Here is a 16,797-nt window from a genome sequence, read left to right on the forward strand (position 1 = left end):
ATTGAGAGCAGCAGTCCCAACCTTTTTGATACCAGGGACTGGTTTCATGGAAGACAATTTTTCCACGGATTGGGGGACAGGGTTGGGGCGGAGCTCTGTGGCCCAGTGCCTAACAGGCCATGAACTGGTGCAGGTCTGCTGCCTGGGGGTTGGGGGCCACAGATTTAGAACAGCTTAAAAAGTGATTTTCTTGTCATGGCTACATTATTTATTCACTCCTGTTACTGAGGGATACTATAAAGTATGAGTATTTCAATTGGTAAGAGTAAAGTTTCCACTGACTAAAACTAGGGCTAATTAAAAGCTAATTAACAAGTGTGGTTTGGGAACCGATTTCCCAAATTATTCTACTATTCTACTCTAATCAATAAGTTTATAACTTGGTATAAATGAAAATAAAAAAGTGTTTAAAAATTTAATCCTCAAGGTCATGTAAGGAAGTCAGAATTATAAAATCTATTGAAAGTTCATGGCTTGAAGTTGGTCTTTCCTGATTTGAACATACTGATGCTTAATGCCAGCTGCCCTTGCAAGCTACAGATGCTGAACATGGGCTGTAACATTTTGTTTGTTATAAACAAATAGAAATTAATTGTAACACCGGACCCATAACTTTTGGTGGAATACGGAGGAGGTATTGGAAGGGAAGGGAGCATAGTCCAAATGGTCACTTTTCGTTCATGGTCTGCAGCCCCTTTGCCCGACTCCCTGAGAGGCTTAAGTGCCACTCCCGTACTGCCCACAATGTCACAGGTATCCAAGAGAACCCACAACACAACAGGACCAAAGGAGTTTTTGTAAGAAATGTAACAAATCCTTACCTCAGCACTTGGTGATCCAAGCAGAATATCAATGATAAAATCAGCAACACAGGGCAAGTTATAGAAAGATGCTAATAATAAGAATAAAGAGAATTGGGGGAGGGGGGAACTAAGTTAGGCAATGCATTTTCAAGATTTTGAAAATTTTGATTAATTTCTTAAGCTCAACTTAAGCAGAAATTCATCCCTTCTACCTGGAATCAGAATTTAGGACCTTCTATAACTGCTTCTATTTCTGCCATTCACCCCCTTGAAAGTTTAAGGAGCTCAAGAGAAGGAACCGTATGTCTCAGTCATTTTTGTGCCTCTTATTTTAGCACAGTGCCTTGCACATACCAGTTACAGAATAAATGTCTTGCCTTGGTAAACTATCAATACTTACAAACTAGGAAATGTACCCTAAAATAAACTTACAAAAAATAATAGATAAAAGCTTGGAAGGCAGCTATAATTCTTTCATCTTTATTTGAAAATAGCTCTAAAATAAACAATTCTAGTAAAATCAAACTAAATCAACAGCTAAGAGTAGGGCTCCTACGTGCTGGTACACTTTTTACAAGTGGAATTGCTAAAACTTCATTTCTGAATATTTATTTGTTGAGGACCTACTACGTATTAGGCAGTTTTTCGGTGCTGGAGATACAGCAGGGAACAAAATGGACAAAAGTTTCTGTCCTCATGGAGCTTACAATAAAAATTATAAATAAGTAGATTATATTGTATGTTATAAAGTGATAAATGATATAGAAAAAATAAGGTAAGAGGTTTGGGTAGCACTGGGGCAAGGGGAGGGTTGTAATTTTTTTAAAAGGTGGTGAGGGAACATCTCACTAAGAAGATGACATTCGAGCAGAGACTTGCAGGAGATGAGTAAGAGAGATCCATGTGGAGAGATGGAGAAAGAATGTACCAGAAAGAGAGAACAGCCAGTGCAAGGGCCCTGGGGCAGGAATGTGCCTTGGGTGTTGGGGGATTAGCATGGAGGCCAGGTGGCTGAAGCACAGTGAGTGAGAGCGAGAGCAGGGGATGGTGAAGGCACAGGAGTGTCACAGGGTAGACTGTGTCAGCCTTGAAGGCTTAATAAAGATTGACTTTTACCTTTGGGTGAACTGAGAAACCACTGGAAGATTCTGAAAGAGGAGTGACACTATCTGACTTACAATTTAGAAAGTGCCCTCTGGTTACTGTGTGGAGAACAGATTGCAAGGGCAAGAGCAGGGAGATTGGTTAGGATGCGCTACTGCTGCGACCCAGGTCATGGCCATCAGAGGGTACTAACAGCGAAGTGGACACTAAAGGGTGCAATCTAGACAGAGTTTTAAGAAGGATATGTTAACAGATTAGAAGCAGGGTGTGAAAAAAGATATCAAGGATGAATCCAAGGTTTCTGGCCAGAGCAAATGGAAGAAAGAAACTGCCTTGAAACAGGTTGAGAAAACTCTTAGGTGACATGGGGAAGATTAGGAGTTTAGTTCTGGATATGTGATGTTTGGGGTGTCTATCTGATATCCAAGTAGAGATGTCAGGCCAAGACCCAAATTTAGGTGTTGTCAGTATATAGATGGAATTTAAGGCTGTGAAACGAGAAGAGATCACCAAAGCCAGCAATAAAGACAAAAGGGCAAACCTTAAGTTTCACAATTTTTTTTTTTTTTTTCCAGACAGGGCCGTGCTCTGCCGCCCAGGCTGGAGTGCAGTGGTGTTATCATAGCTCACTGAAACCTCCAACTCCTGGGCTCAAGTGATCCACCTGCCTCAGTCTGCTGAGTAGCTGGGACTATAGGTGCGCTATCATGCCTGGCTAATTTTTTTGTTTTTTGTAGAGACGGGGTCTCACTCTTGCTCAGGCTGTTCTCAGACCTCTGGGCTCAAGTGATCCTCCCACCTTGGCCTCCCAAAGTGCTAGAATTACAGGTGTGAGCCACTGCGGCTGGCCAAGTTTCACAACTTTTAAGACTGGAGTCTTTATCAGGAATTGATAGATAATTCTAATTCTGTAACTTAAGTTATTTCCCCAACTAGACAGAAAGCTCCTGGAGTGCAGACATATTGCCCTGGCAACAACTACTGAGGAACCTTGTATACAGAAGGTGCTCAATGAACACTTCTTCAGAATGAACTAATCCAGCATTATTCTTACCCACTCCACATGCCAACTTTCGCCCTTTTTCATTTCTATAAATAGGACCTTATCCAGAAGAAACATAAATAATTCCTGACAGAAACCTGGACTTTCCCTAAAGAGATTAATCACAAACGAGCCTCCTGCATACCCAGTTGCTGGCTCCGAAGCTGCAGGCACGTAACAAGAAGAGACAGAGCCTCTCCAGCAATCAGTGAGTCTTTGGTGGATACAGACTGCTGTCGAACACAGATTCCTGCATGCAGGGCTACTGGTTCTCCTTCACTCCCAGAGCTGCAATTGCTTCCTGAAAAGAGGCAAGCAGAACTTTACTGTGGATCCTACAGGGACTGTGTACTAGTTTAACATCCTGTTAATATATGTTCTAGAATCCTTATGTGACATTAAATACTTCAATAAAACAGTTCAGTCTAAGAAACAAGAGAAATTTAATCACTGTATTTGAAACACCCTGTTTTGTCCTCAGAACATATTTGTAGGCACTCAAAATGTGTTCACAAGGCAAAACTAATTTAAAGTGATAGAAGTAAGAATAGTACAATTTTAGGAGCATCAGGAAGCCTTCCTGGGATGTTAGAAATATTCCATATCTTGTAACTTGATCTAGATGGGTGACATGTAAACAAAAATCCTAAAAACCCCATAAACTTTTACTGTCTGCACTTTACTGTATATCATGATTTTAAAAACATTATTATTGAGGTATTTATAAACACATTGACTAAGCAGAAAAACCAAACAAAGGTGAGAAATACAGGTATATAAAAAAGGCCTAATTGAAAATAACCTGCCAAACCAAGAAAAGAACTGTTTTCCAGGTCAGTATTCTAAATGAGGTTGTATTGTAGCCACAATTATCAGCTTCATGACACTCTTACACTCAGCTAAGCTAAAAACTACTTGATTAGGTTTCCCCATTTGCTCTATGTATTTGCAAGCACTTTTTTTCTTAAATGAAGTATGACACACATACAGTAATGTGCACAAATATTAAGTGTGTAGCTTGAAAAATTTTTATTCATGCTCAAAAGCACAAGAAAAGGCTCTCTCCCTTTGTGACTCTGATAAATCTACACACAGATAATTCTTACAGTTATTTCTTGCCCAATGTTCTAATTACAGTCCCTTTTCAATCAGTACCTGAACTGCTCAGTCTGTTTCGAATTCCAGCAGGAAACAGGGAATTACTTTCTTTAATTGGTTGGCTACTCCCAACGAGGTCAAGCCGTCCTGCAGCCGCAGCCCAGGACAATCTCATGAAACAAGCCACAGTAGAAGTGAAATCACTTACTTCCATTGTCTAAAGAAGCATGGAAAGATTGTGGTGAGAAAAGGCAGTACTTAAACCCATCCCACTGATCTCTGTAAGCTTCTTACTGATCCCAACTTTGTGAGCCTCTTTTCCCTCCAAGACCATTCAGAAGGACAGCCTTTTTCATGTTACCCTACTGTACAGAGACTTTCAATATCTCTCTCTTATCTGTAAAACACAGACTCTGATCTCCATGCCATGGCTTCAAATTAACCCTTTACCAATTTTGTTTTTACTTTTCCCCTTTCCCATATAGTATATTTTGGTCTACATAAACTACCTCGTGACCTCACATATAAGCTGTGGTTTTATCTCTAACTTCGCATATGCTCTCCTTTTTGCTTGAATAAATTTCCTCTCTCCTACTTTCTAAGTACTTATCTCTATATATCTAATCCTTATCTAATCCTCAAGGCCTAGCTCAAATGCCACCTCCAACATAAAATCATCTATGATAGCCATAGGTGAAGGGAATTATTCTACTTAATTTGAAGGCCCACAAAAGGTTTTGCCTTTGTAGTTTACAGCCCTTGATATTGTCTACCTAGAATTATAGTTATTTCTGCAGTAGTGGTCTCTTTCTTAGTTACCATAAATTTCTTGAAGGCAACATTCATGCCTTAATAATTTTTATACCCACATAGCCCCCCTACCCAAGAGAAGCACTTAAATAAGAGGTACTTAATATTTTTTGAATACAGAAATCACTTACTTGTATTGCAACCCGAGCGGCAGGGATGATCTCCTCCACCCTGATAGAAGACCTATCAGACACTGACAACTGTCGGTAGGATGACTTTTCTGGGGTGCCACATAACGACATCTGTCTGCTTGTTTGCCGGCTAACATTTCGGAACGGGCGAGAAGAAAGTGCTTCAATTCCATCTTTGGTGAGGTCTTCATCTAATAACGTGGCCATTGTTTGTCCAACAAGTAAAAATCTTAAAAAGAAAAAGCTAGACTTAGTCAAGATCATTTCATACTATTTAAAATTATATGATTTTAGGAAAAAAACAAAGTCAAGTATCGCCTTATAAGAGTAAGGCAATATATTCACATACCTTGCAAGTTGTAGGCAGATAGAATAAACACCCTGCCTTGTTTCATAGTCTACTTCTGATGGGATGGAATCCCTCTGCATGACATTCACAACCAAACTTCAAAGAAAAGAAAAGAAAAAAGGCAGGATATTAAAGACTTCTATTTCTTTCATAGGAAATTTTCTGTAAGTACAGTAATGTAATTGCTCATAAATGTTATCAATTACATATAGTTTCTACAAGATTCTTACATATACACAGACCATGCATATTTCTATCACAATGATTTCCTATGATACCTATCACTCTCTGAGTCCATTTGAATGAGACCACTGGCTTAGCCAAAAAGGTACCCAAGACAGAGTTCAGATAGTTCCCCTTCTCACTAACTCCGGCTTGAGTTCACGGAACAATTGCAATCTTGGTATAGTAGAACCAGCAATTCAAAAATATACTGATGTAGTCAGAATTGATGCAGTCCATCAAGCCTGTTTTTCACATCCATGACACCCTGCATTATTACAAAACCTTCCTAACTGTTCTCCCTGCTTCTACTTTTGACCCTCTATCCCCCAAATTTGTTCTCAGAAGATCAATCAGAGTGATCCAGTAAAGATACAGGTCAGACCATGGCGCTCCTCTGCACAAACTCCTTCAATGGCTTCCTGCTTCCTACACAGAAAATGGCAGTCTTCATGTAGCCTCTAAGACCCTACCTAACCCCACCTCTGCCTCACTCACTCTGCCCCAAACACACTGGCCTCCTGGGGTCTCCGCAGGCACCATGCAGGTGCCCCCTGCGGTCTCTGCTGGCTGTTCCTCTAGAAAGCTTCCCCCAGGTTCGCTTCCTCATTTCCCTCAGGTCTTTGTTGAATGTCACCCCCACAGGAGAAGCTTTTCCCCCTCATCTGACTGAAAATTACAACCCTCTTCATCCCCACTTTCCCCTTGTATTTTTCTTACAGCTCCCATCACCATCTGACATACCCTTCTACTTATTTACTGTTGGTCTCCCACTCTAGACTGTAAGCTTCATGGGGACGTAGACTTTGGTCTAATCCACGCACTGCTCTGTTCCCAGTGCTTACAGCAATGACTGGTACGTGAATTAACTGACATGAGCAAATAAGCCAAAAGTAAATGCCTTTATTATCACAGCCCTATAAATGGCTGAGTGATCTGAAAGGAGTTTTGAGAGGAGCACCTCTACAGTGTAGAGCAAAGAATAACACTACATGTGTACCAGACCTTCCACATCGTGTGGGAGTCCTTTCTGCCCTCATTCCCCGTTTCCCATCCCCTGGGTCTCTCCTCTCCCTGCCAGTCCACAGGAACTGCTTCCGGCTTCGTGTCGGTCCCCACTCCTTCCTTGCCCAGGGGAAGTGCCATCCTTCTTCCATCTACCGCACACCTCCTTTCAACTGCAGCACAACTTAGCCTCACCAATTATCCCTTTTTTCTTTTATCTTTATTCTTTTCTCCTTCACTGACCCCTTCCCGTCAGCCTGTAAAGAGAACCAAGTCTTCCACAAGCTAAAATCAAAATACACAAGCAACTTTCCCCTCACAGTTATTCTTCCCTCTACTTCCTGTCCCTCCTTTTTTCCTCACTCTTCTGAAAGCAGAGACTTCTGCGTACTGACTCTGCCTTCCTACTTGACACTCGGCACTCAACTCCGTGACAGCTGGAGGCTGCCCTGATGGCTCCGCTTACGCTCCCGAATTTCTGAGCCATTCTCCACCTTTCCCGTGAGCACCACATCCGACACCCACTTCACAGGACTCACCTTCCTCTACCTCCTCCTCCCTCTGTGTTTACTTCCCATATTGACTGACCTCTTGCCATTCGGCCACTCTCCCAAGCTAGAAATCACAGGCCATTTTACAAATGTCCATACTGTCTATCTAACTGGTCATAAAGACTTGCCTATTTTGCCTTATAAATGCCATTCTGTCACTGAGGTGCCATCCCTTCTGTGGCCCACTGTTGCAGCGCTTAGCACTTCTCCCTCCCTCCTTCCCTCCAGTCTCTCCCACTCACGTTTGTCTTCTCCACTGCCGCCAGAGTAATTGTTCCAAGTAAGTCTTAGCTTAGAAACTGCCTGTTTCTCCGTGGACTACAAGATAATGTTCTAATTCCTCAATGTGACCTTTCTTTACATATTTCCCTCGTTCACCCTTTGCTCTAGCCTCCCCCGGCAGTGGCAGTTCCCAAGACGGGGCTACACGTTCATGCTTTCACTCACCCCTGCCCCTCCACCCCGGCTCGGAGCGTCCTTTCCCTCCTTCTGTAACTAGGAGATTTCTACTCATTTCTCAATTCCCAGCTCAAAGGTCATTTTCTGTGAAGTTCTTCCTAACCTATGACCCCAAGCAAATTTAACTAGTTTAACCACTACTTTCTTGCCCTTCCCAAGCACTTTTTATATGTCTGTTTTAATATTTATAATATGGTTACCTGGCTGTTTGTTATTCTTGGTTAGACCACAGCCTGTCAAGGGCAGGGATAATATCTAACTCACCTGTGCATCCCAGCACTAATGTCTTCAGCAATATGGATTTATAGGGAATCAAATTCACCTTATTTCTAACTGATGCAGGACTCAAACAGATACAGCCTCCTCACCTCTACTCTTTTTGAGAATTTCCCCCAATACCAGAGGTAAAAGAGATGTACTTCTGCAAGTTTTTCAAATAATGAAAAGTTACAAAATGAATTAAAATATTCTAAAGGCCTGAAACATCATATCTTCTTATCATAACCTGCATAACGTTTCAATACCTTGTAGGAACAAGCAAGGGTTTGAAAGAGCAATTAACTAAAATAACTATCTTCATTTTCTTCAACTCACGTAACATTATACTGAAACTCTAACCTCAAACCTCCTGCTTTGAGGAAGTTCTCACAGAAGGATTTGGCACAGCTTCTGGCCATGTCGTCGTCAGCTGTGGGCATGAGTTTGGAGCTTAGAACCTAGGAAACAGATAAGCACAATTAATTACTCCAACATTTTCAGCAGAAATTACTCCTTTACTAAATAAGACATTCAGACAAATCGAGTTATAATCTCTTTAAATGTTGTATACTGTTTTTCCTCCCATAAGTATATGAAGACTGATGTTTCACAATTAAAATAATCAAATTTTCCATATTCTATTTACTTAGAAAGAAAAATCTTTCTGTTCTAAGGAAAGCTGGTGTGTTCTTCTTTTCATGAAACTGGCAAATGTGAAAGTCTCAGGCCGGCAGGCTTAGATAAGAACAGCTAACTTTATGTGATATGCTAGATATGTTCTTTTTAAAGTGTATAAACCAAAGTTTTATGAAATTGCCCATATATTAAACATGTTAGAAGAGTTCCCCAATTATGGATTCTAACTCCTATTTATTGAGCATCTACAAAGTATGGCACATGTATTTTACTTTATAGGTGAGGGGACTGACACTTGGGAGATTAAGTGACCTCCACTCAAGGTCACATGGTTAGTATTCAAATCCATATGTCTCTCATTCAAATACCCATGCCCCTTCTATGACACTGCACTACCTACCTAAAGAAGAGTTTAACTGAATATTTTGGTTGGACAGAATTTCACATAAACACACTAGAGTATGAGACTATAAATCTAGCTCATGCTCTAGTTTTACCACCTAATAGCTGAGAGTCTTTAGGCATGTAATTCCCATCACCCCCACCCCTTTTTCTTTGTAGAGACGAGGTCTTGCTATATTGCCCAGGCTGGTCTTGAACTCCTGGCCTCAAGTGATCCCCTCACCTTGGCCTCCCAAAGTGCTGGGACTACAGGCATGAGCCACCATGCCCAGCCCTAATTTTCCCTTTGCCTCAGTTTTCTCAGCTAAAGGAGGCTTGTATTACCTTTACCAGAGCGTTTACTGGATTAAGTGAGATAATACAAGCTTAAAGTACTTAATGCAAGCACTGGCATAAAACAAGTGTTCAGTAAACAACTGCTTATTTAGTTGTTATGATTTAAAAATCTAAAAATCTTATTGCCTCAGTTTTAAACTAGAGGTAGCTCAAGATACTCTTCTAAAATCTGCTTCTATGAACCCATGAGCTTTATGGGTTTAGATAGTTAATGTGGGATTTTTGTTAAAGCTGCTTTCTTCCTAGCTTGCTCTTGGGGACACAGGCTCAGCAATCTTGGGTGCTATGCATTACATGGGAGATAGGGGAACCCCTGCTCTTCTGCGCCTTCTCGGTGTATACAGCTCTTCATCTACAGGCACACACTCCCATTCTCAATGGACAATGTAGTGAAGATGACGGGTTTCTTCAGAGAAATGGGTATTTGGAATACCCACTTTTAAGTTTCCTACGGGGCAAACATAAGTTAAGGAGCAAAATGCAAAGAAATTAACCTTTCAGGTGACAGCAAAAATAGGTGATTTGGGGAGGATTAGGTTTTTCAAATATTTTGTGTATCTAAAACATAACCTATCAAAGGAATTCATGGTTACTCAGAAGTCCTAAAATTATACTGGAGATATTTTACTACTATAGTGCTTTGGCTTTAAGATAATGTAACTTAGGTAGTTGATGACAAGCTAGACAAACAGTTGGACCATTCTGTTTTTCTAGGTGCTCTCCGACATGGGTGTTAGGAATCACACCTTAACTTTCGTAAGATAATCATTCAAGCAAATGACAAATCTGGCAGCAAATTCAAGATGCAAATTTTATAAGCTTAAATTAGTGAAAAATTTCTAGGCAATTTTCTGTTTTGGAGTATTGTGCATATTTTTAAATGTCCATATTAAATAAGAACATGTTTTATTTTAAAAATATTGGCTAAATATATTTTCCTTTGAACCTAATACATCTTTTTACAAGAATGGTTGATTACTTTAAAGCAAATATAAAATGTTATCATGGCCGGGCGCGGCGGCTCACACCTGTAATCCCAGCACTCTAGGAGGCCAAGGCGGGAGGATCGCTCGAGGTCAGGAGTTTGAGACCAGTCTGAGCAAGAGTGAGACCCTGTTTCTACTAAAAATAGAAAGAAATGATTTGGACAGCTAAAAAAATATATATAGAAAAAAATCAGCCAGGCACGGTGGCACATGCCTGTAGTCCCAGCTACTCGGGAGGCTGAGGCAGAAGGATTGCTTAAGCCCAGGAGTTTGAGGTCGCTGTGAGCTAGGCTGACGCCATGGTGCTCTAGCCAGGGCAAAAGAGTGAGACTCTGTCTCAAAAAAAAAAAAAAAAAAGGTTATCATATCTTGAACATACAAAAAACAAGTAGAGTATGAAAATGAGTGAATATAATTATATACTCCAAATTAGATGAAATAAAACGGGAAAAAATGCAGGTATTCTCTTAACAATTATGACCTTTGTGTACTCAAGAAACATGACACAATAATTAAGATGCTTAGGCATTGATATCGATTCTTCCCTGAATAGCTGCCTGGATATACCTTCCTAGGACAAAGCCAAATCACTCAGGGCTTTATTTTCTCCAGACTTAAAGTGGCACAGGGATCTGACCGATCAGTCTCCAAGAGCAGAACTGTTTCCTCGGTCACTTTCTAACAGTGGTTTGTTTATACTTTGCAGTATATCCAGCATCTCCTAAGTCTCACTCATAACATCTTGGAGTAAACATCTTGTCTTTTCAGATCTGATCCCTTAAGTACCACAATGACTTAGAGATAGTGAACAATTTAGTAAGTCTCTTTTGAACTCAATCGATTAGTTTAAAGCTATTTTGGGGGAGGTAGTTACAAGGGATTGAATGTTTGTGTCCCCCCAAAATTCATATTTTGAAAGTGAGGACACAGTGAGAATATCGCCATCCATGCACCAGGAAGCCAGCCAGCACCAGACATTGAATTGGCTCGAGTCTTGATCTTAGACTTCCCAGCTTCCAGAACTCTGAGAAATAAATGCTTTCTATGATAGTTTATTATAGCAGCCTTAATGAATTAAGACAATAATAATCTTTTGCTTTAGTTCTTCCAATACCATTTTTTTAACCTTGAAATGATAATATTAATGTGCCTCCTGATAAACTCCTCATAAAGCTTCATTAACACCAATAAATGACAATAGCTTCAATCAAGAATGGTGAGGATTAATAATTCATTTTTATAGACTTGCAAAGACTTCTAAAGGATGGTAAGGACACATTTTAATACGTCATGTTTCCTAACTATTTATTTAGATGTTATTTTGCAAGTGTAACAATGTATATAAGAATAAATTGAAAAAAATCAAACATTTTCAAAGGCAAAAAGTTTTGAATTATATTCTATTTTTTAAAAACCAATCTTCTAACATATCTTTCCATAATAACAGAATCCTGTTTACTTGTTTCTGGCATCTAAAAGCATGAATCTATAACCCAAAATGGATCTGTCAAAATGAAATGAAAGGAAATTAGGTTTCTTACTTCTAAGTTGTAAAGCACCCTGAAGGTGGACATTCCCGGCGCAAAAGATCGAAACAGACTCTCTAAAATTGAACTGGCGCTTGGCTGGTGCTGCTGCTTTGAAGACAGAGACGGAGATTTTGAAGACTGAGAGCTTGATTCAGATAGCAATGTTTTCTAAGTTTAAAAGAATGAAAAAAGAAATACACATCTTCAAAGCACAAATTCTAGAGAAACAGATCTCAGTACATATTCTAATATTCTTTTCCTCTTCAATACTAAAGAAATGAAGTTTTCTAAAAATTAACTTCATAAAAGCACATCACTCTGTGATAATTAACAAAACATCAAACTTCATCATACAAATTCTAAATGTTAAAGGTTATTCAAATACTACATGAATGCGTTTGAGAAGTATTCTAAGCCAGCGGTCCCCAACCTTTTTTGGCACCAGGGACTGGTTTCATGGAAGATAAGTTTTCCACGAACAGAGGGTACGGGGTCGGGGGAAGGCGGAGCTCAGGCGGTGATGAGAGTGATGCGCGAGCCTGTAAATACAGATGAAGCTGCACACCCTGGCCTGCAGCTCACCTCCTGCTGTGTGGTCTGGTTCCTAATAGGCCAAAGACTGGTACTGCTCCACAGCCCAGGGACTGGGGAGTGCAGTTCTGAGCAATCCTAGCTAGGTCATTTTAACTGGTTACTGTGTTTAAAAGTTGTACTTCTAACTATTGATAAGGAAATTGTAAGACTGCTGAAGTGATAATCCTGAAAATTTTTTAAAGCTAATAGTAGGTGACATATTTTATAATTACATTAGTTCTCTTCTTCCTCAAATTAATATATAAGCCGTAAATGATATGACAGAGCTGGTCTAAATTTCAATCACTAAAATATAAAATACAAAACTTAATTCTAAGAACTTTTTCTAAATGACTTTATTCTGAGAACATCATTAAACAGTATTATAGATAAAACACAATTTCACTATACAGAAATCTCTTAAGGAGCACCTTCTAAAAATTAAACAAAATGAATGCTGAAAATCATTTGTGAAAAAAAAAATTAAATGATAATCCATTTATATAAGCAACTCAGACATATGCAACAATCAGATTCAGAGAAGCATCACGACTGAAGAAAAACATCTTAACTGAAGCAGAACTGGAGTCTGATTCTGAACAAGTAACTTCATCTCTTTAGGCCTCGGCTTCCTAACATGTAACGTGGGGGGGGGCGGAGCAGAGGTAGTAGAAGTATATTAAAGGCTTTTCCAGTTCTAACACTTGATGTCATTATTGACTCTCTATAGATACTTTAAAAGGCAACGTGAAGTTCTGATCTCCATTTATGTATGGCAACGGTATTTTTCCAAAGAAGACAACAGGCTATGGAAAAGATACATCATAATGCCTTAACGTGATTTCAGGTTGTACTGTCACTCAATTAAATTCCCACGCTACTTAAATAAACATCAAATATACTCATACCTTTCTTCCTAAAGAATCAAGTTGATCAAGGGCTTCCTGAATGGCCGGATCCGTGGGTATCAAAAGCAGAAGCTTTCGTACTCTGAGAGTTATCCTGAAATTTTTCAAATACACATTTTTTTTCACATAAGCCACAGTTGAATAACAAAGTCATTTCGTATGGGATGTAAAGTAAAATACATTTCAAGAGAAAAGTTGCTCAGTTCCCAAACCTTAATTTTCTTTCAAGCCTCACAAGTATTTATGTTTACCTTGGCTCCTCCAGGTTGGCAAGCTGGTAAAGCATGTCAAACACGTTGCACACAAGAGCCATCACAACGCCGGGGAGGGATTTCTCCTGAGGGAGTGAAGCAAAATACAGATTCAAGTTGACAAAATCAATCTTCTTTTCTAATCAAACTTACAACCGATAAGAATACTAGTTTTGGCCGGGCGCGGTGGCTCAAGCCTGTAATCCTAGCACTCTGGGAGGCCGAGGCGGGTGGATCGCTCGAGGTCAGGAGTTCGAGACCAGCCTGAGCAATGAGCGAGACCCCCGTCTCTACTAAAAATAGAAAGAAATTATCTGGCCAACTAAAATATATATATACAGAAAAAAAAAAAATTAGCCGGGCATGGTGGCTCATGCCTGTAGTCCCAGCTACTCGGGAGGCTGAGGCAGCAGGATCGCTTGAGCCCAGGAGTTTGAGGTTGCTGTGAGCTAGGCTGATGCCACGGCACTCACTCTAGCCCGGGCAACAGAGTGAGACTCTGTCTCAAAAAAAAAAAAAAAAAAAAAAAAAATACTAGTTCTGAAAGGCTGCCCACTACAAAGCTCAAGGGACCACAGTGCTCACCTGCCCTGACCCAGCCCCCGTGGGAGCGAATAAGAGTGAGGGCTCACTACCTTCCAGCACATATGACCTGGTCTCCCTTCTCCCGGCCACCTGCTGGTGAAGGGGCCAGGGCATCCAGCAGGCAGTAGCAGAGAGGTCAAACAAAGGGCACGCACGAGGAACAAAATGAAGAATGGGCAGCAATGGGGGCTAATCATAGCTCATCTGGAGCAAACAAAGTGATGTGAAAGCAAAGATAAAGTAGTGTATTTATAGGTACGCACACTCACACACAACACACAGATGTATGTAAATTGAGAAAAAGAAGTTACCTTGTTTTTTTCTGAAGTTCAGAAAAGACAAAATGGATATAACTGAATAGAAGAGATTCAGATGTGATTCAAGTACTTACTTCTGGTTATAAGGGATAAGAAACCAGACATCATAATACAATGTATTCATATGAGGGAAGATTTTTAAAAAAATTATTATTATATTTATATATTATTTTTAAAATAAGATAGGGTCTCACTCTTTTTTTTTTTTTGAGACAGAGTCTCACTCTGTTGCCCAGGCTAGAGTGAGTGCCGTGGCGTCAGCCTAGCTCACAGCAACCTCAAACTCCTGAGCTCAAGGGATCCTCCTGCCTCAGCCTCCCGAGTAGCTGGGACTACAGGCATGCACCACCATGCCCGGCTAATTTTTTCTCTATATATTTTTAGCTGTCCGTATAATTTCTTTCTATTTTTAGTAGAGATGGGGTCTCGCTCTTGCTCAGGCTGGTCTCTAACTCCTGAGCTCAAGCGATCCTCCTGCCTCAGCCTTCCACAGTGCTGGGACTGTAAGCAGTTGTAAGCCTGGTCTACGTGGGAGGATTTTCAATAAGTGCAGGATAAACATGAGATAGTTTAAAAATGTTAAACCTGAAGATGCTATGTACTTTGTTTTTGTTGTTAATTAACTGTCATATTATCAGAGTGGGTTTTTTTTTAAATCCTTGTTACATATGAATTATAGTTACCATTAAAAAACCCCACAATACTAATATACTGATATAGGTTGAGCATCCCTAATTTAAAAATCTGAAATCCAAAATGCTCGAAAATCCCAAACTTTGTGAGTGCCAACATGACAACCCAAGTGGAAAATTCCATACCTGACCTAAGTCAAAACGAAGTCAAAAACTCTTTCATGCATAAAATTATTACAAAATGCTATATAAAATTATTTTCAAGCTATGTGTACAGATGTATATAAAACATAAATGAATTCAGTGTTTAGACTTGGGTCCCATCCCCAAGATTTCTCATTATATATACGTAAATATCCCAAAATCCTAAGGGATACTCAACCTGTACTAAACCTGAAGAGTTCTTTTATATCTACAGCAAGGTTATACTCTGAAAGTGAAAAAGATACAGTCACACAAAGACCTTACATTTGGAGTTAAAGGTACAAAATAAACTGACTGATTCATGAATTCATTCAAATACTAAGTACCTATCTCATTCTAGGTACCACTTTAGGTTTGGGGATGAGGCAGTGAATAAAACAGACAAAAATCTGCTCTCATGGAGCTCACATTTTGTTGGGGGAGACAGATTAACAAGATAAATAAAATATTATTATGTTAAAAAAATAAAGTAGGGAAGGGAAATGAGAAGTAGTGTAGGGGCAGGAAAGGGTTGAAAATCTAGACAGATGGTCAAAGAGGCTCACTGCGAAGGCATCATATGAGTAACAGCTGAAGAGAGTGAGAGTGGGCCAGCTGCACGTCGGGAAAGGACATTCTAGGCCCAGGGAAGAGCCAGAGCACGGGCCCCGCTGTGTCGAGGACCAGCATGGACACCAGTACAAGGGGGTTGTGAGGGAGGGGAGGGTCACAGGAGATGACCTCGGAGAGGTTCCAGAGGGGCACATCAGGTAGGCCCGGAGGGTCCCAGTGAAGACTCTGGCTCCTATCCTGAGTGTAACGGGAGCCACTGGAGGATTTGAGCCAAGGAGTAGCACGATCTGACTTATCATTAGTAAGACACGGGCTGCTGGGTACCCCGCAGGGGAGAGACTGAAGTGGTGTCAGAGCAGAAGCCATGGGGCCGGCTTGGGCACCACTGAAACACTCCAGGTGAGGGACGATGGTTGCCTAGACCAGTGTGGAAGCCGCAGAGGTAAAGAAAAGCAGCCGGATTCTGGATGTTTATTAAAGGTAGAGTCAAGGATTTGCTGACGGATATAGGTGTGAAAGAAGGGACCCAAGGACTTTGGCATAAGCAACTAGAAGTCAGAGCAAGACTGTGGGAAGAAGAGGTCCAGGGTGGGGGTAAGGTGTTGGGAAAAGGGAAAGCAGGAGCTCAGTTTTGGATAAATTAGGACTGGGTGCCCAGTGGACATTTAACAAGAGATGCTGAGTAAGTAGATGGATCCATGTATCTGAACTTCAGGCTAAAGACAAAAATTGGGGAGTTATCAATGCACATATAATATGCAAAGTTTTGAGACTGGACGAGATTGCTAAGGACATGGCGGTAGACTTAGGAGGGTCCAAGAACTGAGCCAGGGAACTGTTCCAGAGAGAGGTCAGGGAGATAGAGAGGAACTGGCAAAGCAAACTAGAAGGGAACAGGCAGAGAGGCAGGGGAAACTCAGGCGAGGCCTGAAAGCCAAGCGAAGAAAGTATTGCAAAGGCAAGAGATCACATGTGTCAACTGCACTGAGAGGTCAAGAAGATGAGGATTGAGAGGTGGAGGCACAGACTAACTTGAATAGAGTCTGAGTTTTCA

At 40.6% G+C, this 16,797-nt stretch overlaps 1 protein-coding gene across 2 annotated transcripts in view; it reads right to left on the reverse strand.

Annotated features, from left to right (window-relative positions):
• Positions 1–16,797, reverse strand: part of USP24 (ubiquitin specific peptidase 24) — a 125,207-nt gene that overhangs the window by 44,126 nt on the left and 64,284 nt on the right. For both annotated transcript variants that reach the window (XM_069480051.1, XM_069480050.1), the window contains exons 29-37: positions 13,454–13,539; positions 13,203–13,296; positions 11,734–11,889; positions 8,193–8,290; positions 5,338–5,433; positions 4,989–5,217; positions 4,105–4,264; positions 3,095–3,250; positions 822–892 (exon numbers count right to left, since the gene is read on the reverse strand). In XM_069480051.1, coding sequence (XP_069336152.1) covers positions 822–892; positions 3,095–3,250; positions 4,105–4,264; positions 4,989–5,217; positions 5,338–5,433; positions 8,193–8,290; positions 11,734–11,889; positions 13,203–13,296; positions 13,454–13,539 — 1,146 coding nt within the window. The remainder of the gene's footprint in view (positions 1–821; positions 893–3,094; positions 3,251–4,104; positions 4,265–4,988; positions 5,218–5,337; positions 5,434–8,192; positions 8,291–11,733; positions 11,890–13,202; positions 13,297–13,453; positions 13,540–16,797) is intronic.

This window comes from Eulemur rufifrons, chromosome 8 (assembly GCF_041146395.1).
Source record: "Eulemur rufifrons isolate Redbay chromosome 8, OSU_ERuf_1, whole genome shotgun sequence".
Classification (NCBI taxonomy): domain Eukaryota; kingdom Metazoa; phylum Chordata; class Mammalia; order Primates; family Lemuridae; genus Eulemur; species Eulemur rufifrons.